We start from the raw sequence: 22,608 nt of genomic DNA, 5'->3' as shown, positions 1-22,608 counted from the left end.
GGGATACATTCTGCTCAACCAATTCTAAAATGTAATAGGTGCAGGTTCACGAGAGCCAGGGCATACATACCCAACAGTGTGAATTGGGGTACAGGTAACATTATCCATATAGCTTGCCAAGGTCCTAGCAAGTTTTGTCAGTTAACTTTGAAATGGATGCTGATTTGTCCATTTGCATTTAGACACTGTCCATTAATATGTACTATACATCTCCAATTATGTGATTATTTATGAAAAATAATCCCTCAAGAAAAAAACCCAATAATAATTTGGTCACTTCAATCCATAACTGTTTGTGGGACCCTGCTGTGCACAATTGGCTGCCAGGTTTCGCCCAAACATATACATTCAATTCACATTACAGTACATTCTGTGAAGCGCTTTGAGATGTCTTGAAAACGTGAAAAGTGCTACATCAAATGCAAGAAATATTATTATTATTGAGCACCGTTTCGCAAGCTTCTTGCTGTTTGTCCAGGTAGGAACAACCTACTCATTAAAGTACACCTCCAAAGAGAATTAACTCATTATTCTGTTGCCCAGCCAGCTCAGCCCCAACTGGGACCTATTTGCCTCCCTTCTAAATAGGATTAAACAAAAAATGGACTTTGACTCTACTTTCAACATAACATTCAATTTCCCAGCAACATTGCTGCTTGAATTTGGGGCAGGAGAATTATTTCATGGTATGTTATATAAATTCTTTACACTTTTTTAGGTCAGCTAGTGTCTCATATATATGTAAATCCATCACCATGCTTAAAATTATCCAAACCAGAATTCCATGCATACCACCTACACTTAGCAATTCCCGTGTTAGAATGCAATGTGCAGTCTCCCCAAAGGATGAAGTTCAAGTGAACAGAGGCCAATAAGGTGAAAACACACCGATTGATGGTAGGGCATGTAGGGCGGGGAAGATGAAGCTGAGCGAAGGCAGTGGCTGGGTTTGTGGAGATGGAGGTGGAGAAAGAGTGCAGCAAAACCATGGAGGGATTTGAAGGTGAGAATGAGGATACTGAAATTGATCCATTGGGCGATAGAGAACCAATGGAGCTGAGCATTGATAGAGTGATAAGCTCTCAGAGCCTGGTGCAGGAGCTTTGGATAGTTTGCAGCCTGCGTAAGAAAAGCTGGGGAATTAGCAATGTTAAGCCTGGGTGTGATGGATGAGGGTCATAGCGGTTGGGGGTGGGGGGGAAAGGAATTGTGCATTCTACTCACCTATATGAAGAGAAAAATAAAACCCTTGTGGAGTATGACAAACATAAGTGTTAGTGGGAGGATGCACTGCCAACAGAAAGTTGCAAATCAGTTGCAGCAACTCCAGATCTGGTGGAGATCCAAGGACTTCCTGAATGATCTTCACAAATGATCGACATACCTCCCGAGGAATAGAAGTTAGGCTTTCATCTCGATGTTCCTGAGAATGAGGGATGGGGAAAGAGAGGTACAAGAACCCAAATATATTATAACAGCAACAGCAAAATTACATTTGCATAGAACCTTTTACGTCATGAGGACGTCCCATTGCGCTGGACAAACAGATTTCGGACCTGAGGGTGGGGGTCGGGATTGGGGAGGGTGGAGGGCAGGGGGGCGAAGCAGAGTGATTGAAAGCACGGTCAAAGGCGAGGGTCTTGAGATGGGTATTGAAGGAGGCAAGGGGAGGTAAGGCGAAAGGACTGCGGGTTGGAGTTCCAGAGGGTGGGGGCAGAGTGGCAGAAGGCCCACCTGACATTAATTGAATTTGACATACTTCTAATTCACAAAATGCAAGTCTATGAAGCTGTACAATACTTACATATAGACCAAGTATCTCTGTACACCGTTACTATCATATCAATAAGATATAAAGTTATAAATATGCAAGAATGTGGTGTTATTGTACATCATCACCTGAATCCTCTCTGTGGTTGATGAGATCCCATTTACAATATGCTAATATCTTGCGATTAACAAACTAGATCAAGGTACACTTCATATGGTATCTACATTGTTTAATTGCTTGAATAAAAAACTGTAATAACTGAATTTATTTTCTTGATGAATCTTGATGTTGGCTAAGGAGAGGGGATGTTACTGTGGGAAAGAAACAAAGGAACTGTAATAGGCTATTTGGCCAGTTACTACTGATCTCCTATTAAGTCTATAGTGATCCAATTTCTCTCTTCTTCATGTCCTCTAAAATCTCAATTTACCAAACAATCTATCTTTACAAGTATTCTATTTTTTGAATACTTCAGCCAGCTCTGGCTTTCTGTAGATCCCTCGTCCGCTCCACCATCAGTAGCCTTGCTTTCACCCACTACACCCTCAAACTTTGGAACTCCTTGCCTGTATCTCTTTGCCTTGCTCCTTCTTTACTGTCTTCAAATTGCAGTTGACAACCTTTTTCATTCAACTATTCTTAAGCATGAATTAAGCTGTCATTTTGCTGTTGTGGGCAGCTTAACTTCAATAGGCACCAGATTCAAATACCAAAATCACTGAATATTGACCCTTAAAAGTCAGAAGAGATTCATTCAATCAGTATGTAATAGTTTCAAGATCAGAAGTCACCCAGCTCCAAGATTTAATTCCTATAAAACACAGCACTTGTTAGGATAAATCTGTATAAGTTACAAATGTTTCACTTAAATCTAATGAAATAGTTTATACCTGAAGAACTTGACAAGTCAAAAGGAATCGATAAACCACTTGAGCCTTCAGAAGCTGTCTGATATTAAACATCTGCTCTGGATGATCGACTCGAATGAGCACTTCAAGAGCTGCCATTAAAGTCTCCCAGACACCACGCTGGTAAAAAAATAAACACATTTTTGGTCTTGATAAACTTAGAAAATTCTCACTGTAATGTATTGATACACACAATGCCGCCAACTCTTCACATTATGACTAAAATACATTAATTAGTTCAAATGGAAGTGGACTTTGGACCAGCCTAAGTTCTGGTCCAGAGTTAGTACTGCACTGTTCTGATGAAGGGTCGTGGAACCGAAACGTTGACTCACTTTCCTTTCTCCATAGCTGCTGAGTTTTCCCAGCTCACTCTGTTTTTGTTTCAGATTACCAGCACCTGCAGTATTTTGTGTTTTGTTAGTACTGCACTTTCCTTGGTTCATATAGATCTGCATTAGCCCCAAGAATGCCTAAGCCTGCTAAATTGGATGTTGGCAATCAAGTTAGCACCTATGCCATTACGTGCAAACCTAGAAGGTGAGAAGACTGGTCCATGGATGTGTAAAAGCAAGGATACCTTCTTAAACATAATATAATTTTAGACATTTTTTTAATATAGTTCAGGGAGAATTTTGATCAGAAACTACTGATCCTAGACTTTCCTTCCCTTTAAAGAACGAAATTACGAATAAACGAGATCAGCGTGGTCCAACTGGTGGTCTGCGGGCCACATTCGGCCCGATGGGTGATTTTATCTGGCCCGAGACAATTTCCAGCATTTTAACTTCCCCTCCTTCCAGGGCAGTGGCAGGAGCTGGCGGTTGGGTGGACGCAGTGCGGAGAGTGAAAATAATACCAGTCATTGCTGCAGTCTGTCAGGATGTCAAGCGCGGCTCTTACCACCGCACCTTTACCAACCGTCGGCTCCTGCAGCTACAGATAGAGACCCACGCGGCTGATTGGGTGGGAGAAAGAGGAATGGGGGTGGGGGGATAAGAAGAGGAGAGATGGGGAGAAGACGGTTAGAGATGGGGGGGAGAGAGGGTGATTGAATGAGAGAGAGAAATTGAGAGTGTGAGAAAGGGAATAGCATGCGAGGGGAGTGAGAGGGTGTAAGAGTGTGTGCTAAAGAGTCCATGAGTCGTGAGGACAGCATTTCGTGGTTCACTGTCAGGACAGACGATCGGAGCCTCCCTCACCATCGTGATGGGAACTGAGCAACATGCTGAACTAGATAAGGGAGCACACTCAATTTCTAATTGGCATACCATATAGATTGAAGCTATGCTTCAAAAGTTACAAATACACAGGCACAAATTTTAGGCAAACCTGTGCATTAGCCCAGATCTTCCAATCCAACAGTAATTCTGACAGAAGCATCACGTCCTGGACCACAGCATGGGATTCCATGTCAATTTCAAATTGATCTTTGTGTTCATTAAATTTAAGGACTGGAGCACTGCAACATCCATCAAGTAGAGTCTAAAAATGTAGAATTAAAAAACATTCACTTCAAAGTAGATAAACAAGTAAATAGATAAGTTGAGTTCAGCTGTCAACCCATAATAATAATAATAATAATAATAATCCTTGCATTTGATATAGCGCTTTTCACGTCGGGAGGACGTCCCAAAGCGCTTCACAGAACACACTGTAAAGTGAATTGACTGTATATTTGTGGGCGAACGCGGCAGCCAATTGCGCACAGCAATGTCCCACAAACAGTCGTAGATTGAAAATGACCAATTTATTATTATTTTGTTTTTTTGGAGGGATTATTATTAGGCGTGTGGAGTAAGGAAACTTGCCCAAGGTTTCGCCCTGACTGGAATTGAACTCAGGTCTCTCACTTGCAAAGCGAGTGCTCTAACCACTGAGCTACAGGACTCCACAACCATGTGCACTTACCGGCCAGCTGCAATGAATCGCAGGAAACATAGTCTTGAACCATTGCCTGATGCGCAAAAGAACTTCCATTTCCTGCGATTCAATGCTTGCTGGTAAGTGGGCATGCTCCAACGGGTAAGATGCACTGAAATCAGGAAACGTAGCCTTGACTCGTCACCACATGCACACTTACCGGCTCCAATGACGAAGTCATATCATCCAGACTACATTTAAAATAGCTATTTTAAACAAAATTATATTGAATAATCATGAGGACGTATTCAGGGCAACTTTGTTGTCCAGTATTTTGCAAGAGCACAGGTTCATTTTTAAATGAGTGCCATATGGACCTGTTACTGGAAGCACAATACACTTCTGGCTAGAGATGACTGCCTTCCCGCATTAATATATGGGTGAATTTCAGGTCATCACTTCCTGTGTTATATACAGGAAGCATCACTAACGTAATTACCTACACATTGCTGTTGACATCACTTTGTGAAGGAAATGATCACATTGGTGCATAACATAGTGTGCAGGAAAGGATGTCAGTGGCTTACCCAGAAGTCAGTCATTTTTTCACACTCCATTTTAACCTGTGTGTTTGAGATGGCTATACTATAACAGGGTTGCCCTGCATTTAAGCAAACAGAGAATGCTTCATACCTTTAACACGTGGAAGCCTACAATACATTTTGGTTTGATTAGCACTTGATGAATCATAGCATAGCCATGACAACTCTCCATTTCTTGAATCCTCTGTTGACTGTACTTAGCTAAAGTAAGTACGATCTGCAGTGCTAGAGCTTGAGTCTTCTCACAGTCACTAACCTCAACAGCCTAAAGAAAATAAAAATGCAAAATGGTTTATTTATAATCTTCCAAACAGAGTATATTGGAGGGAGTACAGCAAAGCGCAACTGAATTTATAACTGGAACTAGCTAGCTGATTCGAAGTGAGGATATCAAAGCTGGAAATATTCATGTTAAAGATTAGGTACAGGGGAGATATTACTAAATTATTCAAGATCCTTAAGAATATAGTTAACTGAAACAAAACGCCATAATATGCTTAACATGATTAAAAAATATTTTAAAAATGGAAAAATGTCAGAAATAGAGACTATATTGTATGAGAGAAATGTGATTAAGTAGTTCAGATTGAAGTATTTTACACAGTACTTATTGTACATTTATATTTAAAAAATTGGTGCGAGATGTACCCAATGGTCTTTTTCAGCACCATGAATTTGTATGCTCCTATAATAACAATCGTTGCATTCTGATGTAACTAACACTTGATCACACTGATAGAACGTCTCAAGAGTTCTTCACAGGATTTACAGAAAAGTTCAGTGACTTTGTATTTGTAGATGAATGCAGCAGCAAATTTGACTCAGCCCTGTCCAATAGCCATTAAGAAAATAACCAGTTTTTTATCTGGAGGATTGTTAGCTCGGACACAGGGAGAATGAGAAGTGTCACATGTACTGTATTGAAAATACATAAGTGAAAAAATAGTATCATCAAACAACCAAATATTAAATTCTAATACACTCTGCATATATTACCCATGCTTAAATCTATCTTTGCTAAAAACAGATTACTAAAGTGGCCAAGAATGCACTGAAGGTAAGTTATTTTTGCTATATTCAACTTGTTTCTATGTGCACATCTGGTTTCCCTTTTCAGCTCCCTGAAAGTCTTTAATTTTTCCTGAAGATTGGAGACTGTTATAGCTTTTTTAAAAAAAACTAGATTGACACATAGTTATTTCTACATTTCGTTGCTTTTTCAGATCTCAAAAAGCCTCTAAAATTACTAAAGATTGGAGACTAATTTCACTTTTTCAAAACTGAATTGGTATGATATTGCAGAGTGAAAGTTAATTTCCTTACTCTGGCAAATAGGAAGATAAATGTACCAGTTCCCCCAATTTCATGCAAGATCCGCTGAAGTTCTTGGTGCTCTGAAGCCTTCAAGGTCTTCAGTTGCTGTGGCTCCAGCACATTACTCAGCACATCTTTCAAGCTGAATGGTCTCTGCGATGATACAGTTTTAGTTTGAACTTTGAGTCGAATTACTGGCTCATAGATAGTGTACTGAGCAGGACATCTTGGATTGTAAACAATGGCAAGACTCTCCTGCAAGAAAATACACTGTTATTTACCTGAAACCATTGTATATAGTTTTGCAGTCATGTATACACTGAAATATTAGGTATAAATTGTAACTTTAGAATAATTCTAAGGTAAAAAGGATAATTCAATAATACTTCAATGTACTTAGTTATAATTTGACAGAAGGAAAAGGGTTATTGGTTTTATGTAATATTAATTTACAATAAAGTATTTTAAAAAGGTGTAGGGCATGGCGCGAACCAGTTTCACAGAAGGAAACAAATACATTTTGCATTCATAAGTCAATCGCTCTTCAATATACCTTATCAGCACCGTTTACATATTTTTGCATAATTTAATGCTGACAAAGCTCCTGTCCCTCATACAAACATCCTTCCTGCCAAATAAGTAGCAGTGAACCAGTATATTCCCTTAGAGAAAAGTTCAATTAAAATGAGTAATGTCTGTAGAAGTGCAAAATAGGTTTTAATAATCTATAGTTTTGTCTTTGTTCCTTGCACAGATCACAGCCACCTGAGCAGCTTCCAACAGGAAACAGCACAGAACTCAGGAAATTAAAGGGAAGGGAGGAAACTAACACAAGGTTTAAAAACTATATTTTCTAACTTTGGAAAACTTTTTTTTTAATAATTATTATTATAATTATTATAAAGAATCCTTGAATTCAGTATAGCACCTTTCATGTCAGGACATCGCAAAGTACTTCACAAAATTTTACTGTGAAGTGGAATGACTGCGTATTTGTAGTTGAACACAACAGTAATGCTGTGGGATCTTTAACGTCCACCTGAACAGGCAGATCATCAGCACTGTACTGGAATGTCATCAGACTTCAAGTACCGACGTGGAGCTCTGCCTCGGAGGCAAGAGTGATACCAACTGAGCCAGGGTGACACACCTGACGAATATACAAACCAGACAATTTCCTGTTGCATAACCTTGAAGTGCATCTGCAGTGCAGGATCTAATCTCAGGATTCTTGGACAATAATTGGCAGTTAACGGCTTATGACAATAAATATTAAACACTGTACAATATCACATTTAATCAGTCAGTGAAATCAGTACTATACTCACCACCAGTGGTCCACTATCCACTTTCTTGTGTTTCATGAGTAACTCTTTGATTTGATCACACTGCAGAATCTCCACGTTAACATACTTCGAGTAATTTGGTTGTGAGTTGCCATATTTACAGGGCATAATAGAAGTAAAATCAGGCCCACAGACAAACAAATAATAAGCTTCTTCAGGTCCTATCGCGGCACCTAAGATAAAACATAAAACTTAGTTCCAATAATTTTTTTAGAAATGAAACAAAAAATTTCCAATCAGTTTCTATTCAAAATCATAAGTGTACTGAATCTATCCTTGTTGCTTTAATATAATTAGAAACTTGATTTACAAAACAAATTACTCTAGTCTAAATGCTGAAGAACCTGAATCTAAACGTCAACTCTAACCTTTTTTGTTTTTTACTTTATACGTTCCTGGCTTGGATCTGTAAGATACTCACCATTCTCTATCCCCTCCCCACCTTCAGAGCAACATTTTACGAACTCAGGATTAAAGCCATCTGCATCTGTTGGCTTACCAAAGTACCGTAGTGCAGAATCTACCTCCTCCTAATGGATCAGGTCAATAATAAAACAATCCTTGCATTTGATGTAGCGCTTTTCACGTCTTCTAGACGTCTCAAAGCGCTTCACAGAATATGCTATAAGTGAATTAACCGTATATTTGTGGGCAAAACGCGGCAGTGAATTGCGCACAGCAGTGTCCCACAAACAGCTGTGGATTGAAAATGACCAATTTATTATTGTTTTGTTTTTTGGAGGGATTAAGGTCTATAATCTGTCCCTATCCTGCCGCCAGCTCTTCTATCCTACGTACAGGTGGATCTCTGTTATGGCCTATTGGGACAGATGCAGGGGCACACCGGGTATATGGGAAATCGAATATTTCCCAAATGACCCTGTGAATGGTTCCTGAAACTTGCCATCCAGTGCTGCCTAGTTCATAAATTCCATTTAAGCCTGACAGTTTTAAACACAAGGATGTTTTATGGTCTTCGGCATTCCCCATGAAATCGGTGGCCCCATGAACACTTTCAAGGAACCCAGCTCCCACTGATCAGATGCCAACTCCACATAACAAGTCTCTCCAGACCCAAAGGATTCAGACCCCTGATGTGTCTGTTGTAGAACATCAGATATGACCAACACTGGTACAAGCCCAGAGGAACCTACTAGGCATGACCAATGAGAGACTTCAGCCAATAGAACAACATTCTTGTGTAGTTGGGCTCCCTTTTTGAATGATGCCAGTCATTGATCCTGTTTTATTTCTCTAATAACCATCCTAGCTTTGTGCTGTGCTTACCCATACGTTGCCTTTGCTGCAGTTCCAGTTTGCTGCAAAGAAGCATCCAAAACTGCTTTAAAGGCCCTCACGAATGACCAAGTTAACAACAAAAAAATGCATTTGAATAGCTCTTTTGCTTTGGGAGGACGTCCCAAGGCTCTGGACAGTCAGTCAAGGGTTTGCTTTAAACTGGAGGATTGTTGGCTAGGACACTGGGAGAAACTCCCTTTTCTTTCAAATAGAGTCATGGGTTTCACCTGAACAGTTAGAAGGAACTTCAGTTTAAAGTTGTATCCCAAACATCGGACTTAAACACTCAACCTTCTGACCATGAGATAAGCTACCAATTGAAACAGGCTGACAACTGATTAATCTATCATCTTAAATTGATCGCTCCTACTAGTTATGGGGCTCGGTATTCACTATTGACTCAGTTTGGACACCAACTGCCACTGATGGTAGGGGAAAGAGGACACACAGCAGATTGATTTGAGTTAGCTAAGTAGAGGGGGCGAGCAAAGGAGTGAGTTACGAAAAGATCAGACCAGCAAGGTGCTAGGGTGTAAAGAGAACCTTGAAGTCAATCGGTTTGATGTGGTGAAATACTGCGCAATTCTCAGAAAAATTAGAAAATGTTAATTCTTATTAAAACGTTACCATTGAAGAGAAGCAAGCTTCCAATATCCCATCTGCCAGCCAATCTGATAGTATCTTCTTGAGAAACCGTGCAATGGCCAATCATTGCAAAGGTTTTATTACTGTCAGAGGAGAGGCTGGTCTTTCGAGGAAGGGTGTAATCTAAAGCAACCTCAGACTTTCTGAAAAATAAAAATATTTGAAAAGTTCAAACAAGGATAAATATTTTTAAAGTTTAGAGAATCTTATTATCAATAAACACTCGGAAAATATCTTTAGAAAGAAGATTCAACAACGTGCAATTATATAATGTCCTTCACGTAGTGCACAGTCTCAGAGAGCTGAACAATGACAGTTTGACCCCAAGCCAGGGAGAAAGGGGAGGTGACTGTAAGCACGGTCAAAGAGGAAAATATTCAGGTGCAATCTGAAAATGATTAATGAGCAAGACGAAGGGACTGAGGCAGGGAGTTCCAGAGGTTTGGAGTGTAGTGGCAGAAGGCATGACCAATAGTGGTGGAGCGGACGGATTGAAGAATGTGAGGAAGTCCAAAGCCAGCTGAGCAAAGCGGGCAGGTAGAGGAGTGGCGTGTGAGCAGGCTGGAGAGTAGAGAAGTACTAGAGCATGAAGTGAATTGTAGGTGAGTGAGGGTATCTTGAAATCAATCTGTCCTGTGACAGGGACCCAATGGGTACAAGGTATGCAGAGTTTAAGGAAGATGAGAGACGTACAGATTAAAAATACCCTTTGGTTCATTTGATATCATCCTTTTAGAATACCACCTTATCCTCTTACCATTACAGCATCAAGGAATTTCTTAAAAGCATCCAATATCCTGGCCTGAATACTTTTCCTGGTAATCTTTTAATTGTCCTCAGTGTAAAGAAATACTTCTTGTCGTTTGTCCTAAAATTGCACTTCACGGCCTTGTTGCCTTGGCATATTTGAAAATATCCTCCTGGATTTACCCATCCCATCTAGCATCCCATATACCTCTATAAAGTCCTCTCTAAAATGTCTCCTTTCAAGGCAGAAAAGCTCTGGTATATTGAATAGTTTCTTGAAGCTAATCCCTCTAATATTTCAGGTTTCATCTATTAACAAATGTTAGAAGGAAAGGGTTAAGGAGTAGGAAGAAAGCAAAACCTAACCAAATGCTCCCATGCAATGCTATCTATTGCAATATCTCCTGGTAAATAATGTCTATCGAGGTAAGTGTTCATAGCATTCAACTAATTTACCACCTGTTTGCAAAAAAAAGGATAGCAACCTCTGATTTCTCTTCTCCCCTTTCTCTTTTTTGCTCTTATCTTGCAACACCATGCATGTAATCTGTAAACTAAAGGTCAGCCAGGCTGTGATAAACACTTTGAGAAAGTGTGAAAACATTTTGTAAATGCAAGTAGTTGCTGTTTGAAACCGGTCACTGAGGTACAATGACCTCAACCAGCTACTTCAGTAACAAACTCAGTTTTTATTTTTGGGGAAGTGGTTGAATTTCACTTGGTTTCACTTCCCTACAGCATCATATCAGATTAGGAACTCAGAAGAGTTCATTTTTTTTTAATAAATACTTTTATATATCCTTTGTCTCTATTTCACATGTATCCGTTTCAATAAAACGGTTAAACAGTTATATTTACAATGCTTTCCAGATAACGTTTAAGAACATACCTTTGGCCAGAAACCCAAAGCAAAAGCTTGCCACGAGCATTCTTCTTGTCCTCCATCTGTTGCACATAGGTCAGTGCTAAATGTTGCCATTTACCTGGAGTTAACACATTTTCCTGTGACTCAGCTTGAGCCAGCAGGCCTGCTTTCATGTCATCATTTGGATCAATACAAATTCTACAGAAAAAATATCAAATCCTTTTACATTTTAAAACCATAATATATAATGCAAGCATATTATTCTATTTCTGGCATTTGATTGAACTGCAAAAATAAAACATCGGATAACAATTTTAGCCCCAAATCTAATTGGCTTTAATAATTCACGAACAAAGAATTTGCAAGCAAATTTTGGTCAGTGCCACAAGTGCATTAGTTGGGGTAAAAATATAACTAACACAAGTTGTAAATAGCAACTCCTGCTGATCTGTCAGAACTACGCTCTGGAAGGAGCTAATGTCAGAGAGGAGTTCCTGTGGATCAGTATGAGGGAAATCGGTTTGAGTCACCATTTGCAATTCTTCTGATAAATAGGATGTTTTAGACCCTGTATCATATATTCTACTGAACATTACAAATTTTCTTTACATCACGTTAAACAAGTAAATTAAACTGATAAAAGCTAGATGAAGGTGAACTATGTTTACACAATGATTGCAGACTATTCTGGTGACTTTACTGAAAGCTTTTATTCCACATTCTTCATGAGGATTTTATTGCCATGAAATAAATTATTTTCATTAAAATTTAATTGCATCTGATGTGAAATCCAGTTCATTCATTTTGCGAATATTGAAGTTAGTCAAGGTTGCACACGCCTAAAAACATTGTTGCTGCTAAAATCAATAGATGGTGTGAATAAGAACGTTTTTCATGTAGAAAGTTAAAACTTTTACCTAAAGATGAAGCGACCTTTGGTTAAATCAGTCCAGACCTGCATCATCATTACTTTGGAGCCCATTGAAATCACATGAAGGCAGCCATCTTCAACCAACTTATCATCAGAATTTGGAGTACCATAGCAATCCGTGCCCATTGCTTTTTCACCATCTGTAAAATGAATAATTCTATAAAGTTCACAATGACCCAAGAGAGATGTATCCCGGTGACCTCATTCTGGAAAATATTAGGTGCAGGTCCCCAAGAGTGAAGGCTTGGGTGCTGGCGCACTGCTGGTGTTCAGCCTCGCTCTTTATTGTACTAGTTTTAGCTGGCAACTTCAACATGTATGCAGATGACACCCAACTCTATCTCTCTGCTTCCACCCTCGTCCCCAGGACCACTGATGTCCTGACAGACAGCAAGTCAGACATCAAGTCTTGGATGAGAGCCAACTTTCTACAGTTGAATGTCAGCAAGACCGAGGATCTCCTCATTGGCTCACGCCAGCACCTCCGCACCTCATGCACTGGCAGCATCAGCATTCAAGGATGCACACTCCACCCCACCAAGCCAGTCAGGAACCTTGGCATCTTGTTCGACCCTCAACTGTCCTTTTTTACCTAATTCATTGCCATGACCTGCTCTGCCTTCCACCACCTCCGCAAAATTGCCAGACTCTGCAACTGCCTCACCCCTCAGGCTGCCAAAAGCCTCATGTATGCCTTCATTACAACCAGGCTCGACTATGCCAATGCTGTGCTTGTCGGCTTTCCCAACTCTTCCCTCCACAAGCTCCAGATCATCCAGAACTCTGCAGCTTGTGTTCTCTCCCACACTAGGCTCCATGACCTCATCACACCCACCCTCACCCGGCCCCACTGGCTCCCCATCCCTCAGGGGATCGCATTCAAAATCCTCGTCTTCACTTTCAAGGCAAAATAAACCAATTAGTTTATTTTATTTGCTCTCAGGGTGATACTAATGACAATTACAGAATAAGAATTTGCTCAGCTCCATTTGTGAGGTGTTGACATATAAAACTGAAATTATCAGGTAATAAAGTTCTAACAATCTACTGCTATCCACTAAACAAAACCTTGAAACCCAATAAATGGAGAATTAATTTTGCAGCTTACCAGTACTGGCAACACTACTCCCTCTGAAAATATTTAGCCTATTTCGTTTTTGCTTTTTGGCTCTCTCAGTTGTTCCTTCCAGGTTACTGGTAACTTCTACTTTCATCCACAGAGAAACACTGAAGCCATCTGATATGTTGGTCAAAACAGGTACATGGAGTGGGGCCACATGCCAGGGTGACGCCAACTGGTGACCGTAACCCTCAGATTTTGTCTCTCTTTTGACGTGATGGAATTTCGACCGCTTCAGAAGGTTCGAGCTCTTGCAGCTGGGAGAGCTACCAAGTTTCTGCATAGCTGAAACATTATTGCAGGCACTAGGGCTCAGTATTATTGGAAAAGTGAGAAACTGCATTGGAACTGCATCCACATTTGCTTCCACAATTTTCAGAATCCCTCCTAGCAGTATTTTCTGAAATATACCAAAAAAAGACTTTCAAAAAGTATTTAGTTTGCATTATGAGAAAACACTTTGCTTTTCAGTCAGCCGGGTGGATGTATGACAAAACTGGAAACCTATCACTATACTTAAAAGCATCAAAACTAAACTAAGAATTCTATGCATCCCACCTACATATGGAAATTTCAGAGATAGGTTGTTGGAATGGAATGCGCACTCTCTGCCTGGAGGGAAGCATCCTGCTTACCTAATTCCAGAAATTATTAGGCGCAAGTTGGCAAGAGCCAAGGCTTGGGGACCCCAGAGTGGGTGTTGGCTTTCCCACTGCTTGTCCAGATAGGACCACCCTACATTATATATGAACATGTCTCATGGAATACAGCTAGCGTTTAATTAGCTAGAATCATACAGCCTGCTATTGTAAAGTTTCCCACTGCTAAGATTCCCACTGTTTGTTCAGATAGACCCTCCCTATCTGTTACAGCTTTGTCCTGCAGGGTTATCAAGAACCAAGTGGAAAGAATAGCTCCAGCAGTACCCCAGCACACACTCTGCGGTCTACAAACCTTGGCTTTTGCCAACCTGCGCCTATTACTTTCTGGAATTAGGTAAGCTGGAAGCATCGCTCAAAGGAGAGAGAGTGTAATTTCATTCCAATAAACATCTCTGGAATTTCCATGTATAGGTGGGATGATGGAACTCTCAATTTGACTTGAATACTCTTAAGCATGGTGATGGGTTTCCTTATGTGTCAGACACTCGATTGACAAAAAAAAGGAAAGAATCCTAGCCCCAATGACTACTTCTTCAAAGCCTGGCAATAACCCACTAGGAACACCATAAAGGATCAATTCAATTCTAATATTCCAGTCCTGTCACAATACCACACTAATTTACATTTGTATAACGCCTTTCACATTGGGAGGACATCCCAAGACCCTGGACAGTCAAGAATTTGGACCCGAGCAGGGGGGTTCGTGTCAGAGATTGTGGAGGGCAGAGAGGGTGGCTGAAGGCGTGGTTGAAGAGGGGGGTCTTGAGACCCGCCTTGAAGGAGGCAAGGGAGGGAGCAAGGAGAAGGGAATGTGGGATGGTGTTCCAGAGGGCAGGGGCAAAGTGGTTGAAGGATTAACCGCCGATGGTGGGGTGGGCGGGCAGGGGACATGGAGCAGGCCGCAGCTTGCTGAGCGGAGGGAGCGGACAGGTTGAGATAGAATTAGCAGGTTGGAGAGGTAGAAAGGAGCAGGGCCTTGATAGCGAAGATGAGGATTTTTAACTCTATCCACCGGGGATGGGGAGCCAGGCGAGGGTGGGTGTGAAGGGATCACCTTCAAATGAGCAGCCCCAAAGAGACCCCATTTGCTCACCTCCCGATCCAGAGGAGGATAATCACTAATTGGTTGTGAAGAATTTGATAATGTATTTGGAATAACATAAGTGAATGCTAAACCATAAGCAGCTTTTGTATAACGCATATTAGCAGTTAACACATCAAAATCTGTAGCTGGACAGAACTTCAACAGCCTTTTGTCACTTCTGCATAAAGTTCAGATAATTTTTTCCTAATTACTCTTCAAAAAACATGTAAAATGTTAGCATATGCTTCCCAATATCCTCAGGTATGTACCAACTACAGCTGTTCCATTTTTGTCCCACTATCACCCTTAGTTTAGCAGAAAAGCCCAAAGACGCTATCTCTGTAGCTTCCGAACATGATGGATGTGAATGTAACTTAAGTGCCTTTCTCGCCATTCCCTCTTTGAACCCCTCCAATCCGGCTTCCGCGCTGCCCACAGCATGGAAACAGCCCTGTTCAAAGTCACTAATGACATTCTGAACATCTGTGATCAGAGCTCCCTCTGCCTCCTTGTCCTCCTCGACCTCTCTGCCGCCTTCGACACTGTCGACCACTTCATTCTCATACACCGCCTCTCCTCTTTACTTAATCTTCACGGACCTGCCCTTGCCTGGATCAAATCCTATCTCTCTCACCATCTCCACTTTGTTGCTTCTTAACGGTTTTTCCTCCAGCACCTGCACTGTCACGTCTGGTGTCCCCCAGGGCTCTGTCCTTGGCCCTCTCCTGTTCAATATCTACATGCTCCCCCTTGGTGACATCATCCGCAAACATGGGGTCAACTTCCATATGTATGCGGATGACACCCAACTCTATCTTTCTGCCTCCATCCTCAACTCCAGGACCACTCAAGTTATGGATGAGGGCAAATTTCCTACAGTTGAATGTGAACAAGACTGAGGCCCTCCTGATTGGCTCGCGCCAGTGCCTCAGGCTCTGGCAGCATCAACCTCCATGGTTGCACACTTCAACTCACCAAGCCAGTCAGGAACCGAGGTGTCTTGTTCGACCCTCAACTGTCTTTTCTTCCCCACATCCATGCCATGACCCGCTCTGCCTTCCCTCACCTCCGTAACATCGCCCGACTCCGCCACTACCTCACCCCTCAGGCCGCTGAAACTCTTGTTCATGCCTTCATCACCTCCAGGTTCGACTATGCAAACTCCCTGCTTGTCGGCCTTCCCAACTCCTCCCTCCACAGGCTGCAGATAATCCAGAACTCTGCAGCCGGTGTCCTCTCCCGCACCAAACTCCGTGACCCCATCTGCCCCATTCTCGCCCGATTCCATTGGCTCCCTATCCTTCAAAGGATCCAGTTCAAGATCCTGGTCCTCACCTACAAAGCCCTCGCCCCACCCTACCTCTGCGACCTGCTAACCCCCTATCAACCCGCCCGCTCCCTCCGCTCAGCCGGCTCTGGCCTGCTCCACGTCCCCCAACCCACCCGCCCCACCACTGGTGGGAGAGCCTTCAGCCACTCTGCCCCCAACCTCTGGAATTCCATCCCCCAATCACTCCGCCTCGCCCCCTCCTTAGCCTCCTTCAAGTCCCGCCTCAAAACCCTCCTCTTCGACCATGCCATTTGTCACTCCCCTCCCCTCTCCCCCCTGACCCCAGCTCGGGTCTAAAATTCTGTACACTGTCCAGCGCCTTGGGACGTCCTCCCAACGTGAAAGGCACTATACAAATGTAATCTTGTTGTTGTTGCCTTAATGGCTGAATTTGAAGGACTTTGTAATTGGTATGGTAAATATAGAGCAGTCTAAATCATACATTTTAGATTTTAGAATATTACTCTACATTAACATTATTCTAATAACAGCGATAACCAAGTTTTCAACACATTGTGTCATCCCCATTCTCTCTATCTGGTTCCTCTAACTTTCTATCTCTTTCTGTGTGTCCTTGTCTTTCCCTTTATCTTGGACTCTCCCCCTCTCCCTTTCTAATTGCTCACTGTTAATAGATCTATCTTTGCGCTAATGGCAAAAAAACAGTTGCACGCATGAATGAGTTGTGCCAAGCATGAGATTATATGCGTGTGTGTAATGTTACTAGGTCTGAGACTGGCCTTCCCCCACGTCCCTCTGTGCAGGGTAATCACATCCACAGTAATCTTATGTGAATGCACAATATTTTGCGATTACTATGCATGTGTGCAACTGGAGTGTGTAGTCATTGAATACAAGGCTAGTAACAATTTTAGGACAATAAACTTCACATTATATTTAAAACAATATAGCTATAGATCACCAATAATTTATCTCTGATTCTACTACAACTGTAATAATAATAATAATCCTTGCATTTTGATATGGCGCTTTTCACGTCTTCGACGTCTCAAAGTACTTCACAGAATATGCTGTAAAGTGAATTGACTGTACATTTGTGGGCGAAACGCGGCAGCCAATTGCGCACAGCAGTGTCCCACAAACAGTCGTGGATTGAAAATGACCAATTTATTATTGTTTTGTTTTGGAGGGATTATGATTAGGCGTGTGGAGTGAGGAAACTTGCCCAAGGTTTCGTCCTGCCTGGAATTGAACCCAGGTGTCTCGCTTGCAAGGCGAGTGCTCTAACCACTGAACTACAGGTCTCCAGGACTGTGGACATTAACAAAGAAATTTGTTAACAAATAAATTGTGCTAGGAAATCGAATCTCTGCTTTACATAGACATAGACAGAATGGTAAAATGGGCAGACACATGGGAGATGAGTTTCAATGTAGAGAAATGCAAAGTAATGCATTTTGGTAGAAAGAATGAGGGGAGGCAATACAGGCTAGGTAATACAATCTTAACAACAACAAGATTCCATCTATTGAGCGCCTTTCACGTCGGGGGGACGTCCCAAGGCGCTGTACAGTTGGGTCAGGACCCGAGCAGGGGGGAAATGGTCAGAGTGAGGGGAGGGAGCGAGGAGGGGGTAGAGAGTCGAGAGGGGAGCTGAAGGCACGGTCAAAGAGAAAGGTCTTGAGACCGGCCTTGAAGGAGGAAAGGGAGGAGGCAAGGCGAAGGCACTGGGGGATAGAGTTCGACAGCCTAGGGGCTGAAAGCCCGGCCAGTTGTGGCGCGGATATGAGGGAGAAAGGACAGCTCAGGGTTGAACAGAACGCCGAGGTTCCTGACTGGCTTTGAGAGGTGGAGAGTGCAGCCTTGGATGCTGATGCTGTCAGCGCCTGAGGTGCGGAGGCGCTGACGCGAGCCAATCAGGAGGGCCTCAGTTTTACGCACGTTGAGCTGAAGAAAGTTATCTCTCGTCCAGGACTCGATGTCGGACAGGCAGCTGTCAGGACATCGGTGGTCGTGGAGTTGAGGGTAGAGGAGGAAAGGTAGAGTTGGGTGTCATCCGCATACATGTGGGAGTTAACCCCATGTCTGCGGATGATGTCACCAAGGGGGAGCATATAGCGGGTGAAGAGGAGGGGACCGAGGACAGAGCCCTGAGGGACACCGCACGAGACAGTGCGGGGGCCGGAGGAAAAACCATTAGTGGAGACAAAGTGAAGACGGTGGGAGAGGTACGACCAAAACCACTCAAGGACAGGGCCTTGAAGGTTTAGGTGGGAGGACAAGCAGTGGAGGAGGATAGCATGGTCGACCGTATCGAATGCTGCCGATAGGTCGAGGAGGACGAGGAGGCAGAGGGAGCCCTGGTCACAGATGGTCAGGATGTCATTGGTGACCTTGACCAGGGCAGTTTCTGTGCTATGGACAGCACGGAAACCCGACTGAAGGGTGGAGAGGAAAGAGCGCAGCTGGGAGGCGACAACTCGTTCCAGGACCTTGGACAGGAAGGGGAGGTTGGAGATGGGCCAGAGATTGATAGCTGTCGATGCATCAAGGGAGGGTTTTTTCAAGGTGGGGGTGATGGTGGCAGTTTTTAAGGGAATGGGAACAGAGCCACAGGAGAGGGACAGGTTGACGATGTCTGTGATATGTGGGGCAAGGGGGGTAAAGGGGGGTAAAAGAACAGAGAGACCTAGCGGTGCAGGTAAATAAATCCTTGAAGGTGGCAGGACAGGTAGACAAGGCTGTAAAAAGGGCAAATGGGATTCTAGGCTTTAAAAATAGGGGCACAGAGTACAAGAGTCAGGAGGTTATGATTAACCTATATAAAACACTGGTTAGGCCTCAGTTAGAATACTGTGCCCAGTTCTGGGCACCACACTATAGGAAGGATGTTAAGGCATTGGAAAGGGTGTAGAGGAGATTTACGAGGATGGTACCAGGAATGAGGGACCTTGATTATGAGGAAAGGCTCGAGAGACTGGGATTATTCTTATTGGAGCAGAGAAGGTTACGAGGAGATCTAATAGAGGTCTTCAAAATCATGAGGGGATTTGATCAGTTAGAAAGGGAAAAACTGTTTCCACTGGTGGGTGTGTCGGTGACTCGAGGTCACAGATTCAAAATAGTCTTTAAAAGAAGCAGATGGGAGGTGAGAAGAAATTTTTTCACGCAGCGAGTTGTTCGAATCTGGAACGCATTGCCTGAAAGGGTGGTCGAGGCCAATTTGATAACTATTTTTAAAAACGCGGTGGATGGGTATTTGAGGAGGACGGGTTTGCAGGGTTATGGGGAAAGGGCTGGGAAGTAGGATTGACATTAATTGTTCTATTCAAAGAGCCGGCACAGACTCGATGAGCCGAATGGCCTCTTTTTGTGCTGTACAATTCTATGATTTACCACCAAAACAAACTATTTGTGCTGCCTCTCGTATCATCTTTTAAACCTTCCTCATTAAAATCTAGAGATTACTTACAGTTGGTGGACTCTTCTCTAAAAATAGTCTCATGAGAACAGACAATTCTTCTGCGGACAGTCTGGAACTGATTAAAGTCACCAATAATTCCATGAGTACTCTTTGGCTCTCTGTACAAACATCAGAATAGGGTTATATTGTACATTATGTAATAATAATAACAATCCTTGCATTTGATATAGCGCTTTTCACGTCGAGAGGACATCTCAAAGCGCTTCACAGAATAGACTGTAAAGTGAATTGACTGTATATTTGTGGGCGAACACGGCAGCCAATTACGCACAGCAGTGTCCCACAAACAGTCGTAGATTGAAAATGACCAATTTATTATTGTTTTGTTTTGGAGGGATTATTATTAGGCTCTGTGTGGAGTAAGGAAACTTGCCCAAGGTTTCGCCCTCTGCCTGGAATTGAACTCAGGTCTCTCACTTGCAAAGCGAGTGCTCTAACCACTGAGCTACAGGACTCTACCTGATAGAGTACAAGAGTAAGGAGGTTATGATTAACCTATATAAAGCACTGATTAGGCCTCAGTTAGAACACTGTGCCCAGTTCTGGGCACCACACTATAGGAAGGATGTTAAGGCATTGGTAAGGCATTGGTAATAGTTAAGTGCTATTTAAGTAACAATTCAAAATGAAAATTATCCCAACAGAACCTATATAACTAAACATCACTCCAAACTACAGTATTAATACTCTCAAACTGTTAACCTTTCATGTAAGGCAATTAAGAACTCAAGCAAAAGAAAGAGCTTGCAGTTTACACATACCTTCTAAAGAAGTCTCTGACTGGTTTAATATATTTTGAAAACCTCCCAGAATAGTTTTTACAGCTCCCTGTAAATAAGGAAAATGTTATGAGGAAGCAAAATAGTATGAAACCATATTCATATTCAATAAGTAAGTTTTTTCCCTGTAATTCTCAAAGATGTTGAAAAAATACTGGGACCTGAATTAAATCAAGAATCAACCAGCACCAGAATCAACATGCAGGATACTGGTCCCAATTTAATATAATAATTATTGCGAAGAATTCTGCTGCTTGGATAAGGAAATAAGACTCTCCTGATCAGGAGGTTCAGAAAGCATCTCCAGCACCCAGCTCTCTCAAGAAATTGAAACTTAATTGTAAACAAAAGTAAAGCATAAGAAGTTGTTTCCAGATAAGCCTTTGGCTACCCTCTCCTCTGTCCCGCCCCCAGTTTTTTTTAAGGACAAAACACAAGATTCTTGCTAAAATGGGGGAAAGATAATGAAGACTATAGCTCAGTGGATAAGCTTCCTGAGCCATCAGACAAAGCTAATCTTTCTTCAAAAAATAAAAGTAAGTTTTACCTGTTGGTAGATGGCTGCAGCATTTTGTTCACTCCGCTGAACAACCTCGAGCAGATTCCTGAAGACATGATTTAGAACATCAAGGCTAGGGTTGCTGGCAGCCAGTAGGTTAAGCTCCAACATACAAATCTCAGGATACATTAGTTCTCCCGATATGGTACCCTCAGCAGTACTACAGAAATAACTAGATGATTGAGCCAAGGATGAAACTTCTGGCTTCACACCTGCTTCAAAAGCAAAAACAAAGATTGCATTCTGTAATTTTCTCGGTTAATATATTTGGGATTGTAGGAGAAGGCATCAAATGTAGAAACTATGTGGTGAATTGCTCAATGTTTTGTTAGAAATGGAGAAATAAAATGGATGCAACAAAACTCACAGCTGTACAGCCATACATGATTAAACAGCTTTAATAACAAGCCTTAGGCTAAAATTAATCACACAAAACTGTCAAAATGTAACTAGCAAATGTAACTATTAAACTTGCAACAAATGTGTAAGTTAAAGATCTAGGGAGAAATAAATGCCACATTTATCAAAGCAGCTGTCATAAGCATTTAATTCCTAGAAAATTAAATTTAAATCTGTTAACGGATTTGATTCCTTCAATAGTTTTCCCAAAATTGATGCTTTTTTTCATGTTCACTTGATAGCTGAAAGACACAATTACTTTACTAAAATTACATCTGAAATATTCTAGGATACAAACATAACCATTACAAGTACACATAAAACTTACAAGAATATAAGACTTAAAATTGTAATTTCAAAATCAGAATAATAACCTCTCTATCAACTTTCAAATTCTGCATTCACACACAAGGAGTTGTCAAGTCTCAGTTAGTTTACAACTATCAAGAGATCGCCTCTTCAATCGATCATAACGTGACCAAGATAAAATGCAGTTCTATTCTCAACTCAAAATGTTTAAAGAAATTTCTGACACTATCCACCTCAAGTCTAGCAATAGTTTGTCCCTCGCTCTTCTGTTGTTTGATTTTGTGCTTCATTGTTCTAGAATTTCACAAAGTCACAAACGTATTGCGTTTTTAATCTATGCTCCAGATGAAGCAAACTATCAATGAGACTGTGCCGTTTGGGTAACAAGTGTGCCCCTTTTAATTGTGCGTTTTTCTCAGGATGTAACATAATCCTAGATAATTAACATATTGTTCCCTAGTATCCAGCTATACCCAAGTCTATATTAGAAGTATTGTGATCTGACACATGCTTTAACCAAAATTAACAGTATATTTACACAAAGATAGTAACAAATACACAAGTGCACAAATATTATTAAGTGGGATGACAAAGTATCTTAAAATGAATGTAACAAAAGTTCAAAAAGAT

At 41.7% G+C, this 22,608-nt stretch overlaps 1 protein-coding gene across 1 annotated transcript in view; it reads right to left on the bottom strand.

The window, feature by feature from the left end:
• Nucleotides 1-22,608, bottom strand: part of lyst (lysosomal trafficking regulator) — a 93,930-nt gene that overhangs the window by 46,430 nt on the left and 24,892 nt on the right. Inside the window, exons 8-20 of the mRNA XM_042333115.1 lie at nt 21,259-21,485; nt 20,694-20,760; nt 19,921-20,030; nt 13,400-13,811; nt 12,278-12,431; nt 11,385-11,558; nt 9,731-9,891; nt 7,787-7,977; nt 6,468-6,713; nt 5,236-5,409; nt 4,012-4,164; nt 2,662-2,799; nt 1,225-1,423 (exon numbers count right to left, since the gene is read on the bottom strand). Coding sequence (XP_042189049.1) covers nt 1,225-1,423; nt 2,662-2,799; nt 4,012-4,164; nt 5,236-5,409; nt 6,468-6,713; nt 7,787-7,977; nt 9,731-9,891; nt 11,385-11,558; nt 12,278-12,431; nt 13,400-13,811; nt 19,921-20,030; nt 20,694-20,760; nt 21,259-21,485 — 2,406 coding nt within the window. The remainder of the gene's footprint in view (nt 1-1,224; nt 1,424-2,661; nt 2,800-4,011; nt 4,165-5,235; nt 5,410-6,467; nt 6,714-7,786; nt 7,978-9,730; nt 9,892-11,384; nt 11,559-12,277; nt 12,432-13,399; nt 13,812-19,920; nt 20,031-20,693; nt 20,761-21,258; nt 21,486-22,608) is intronic.

This window comes from Callorhinchus milii, unplaced genomic scaffold (assembly GCF_018977255.1).
Source record: "Callorhinchus milii isolate IMCB2004 unplaced genomic scaffold, IMCB_Cmil_1.0 Scaffold3, whole genome shotgun sequence".
Lineage (NCBI taxonomy): Eukaryota > Metazoa > Chordata > Chondrichthyes > Chimaeriformes > Callorhinchidae > Callorhinchus > Callorhinchus milii.
The sequence above is the reverse complement of the archived record's forward strand: the minus strand, read 5'-3'. Positions and strand labels throughout refer to the sequence as shown.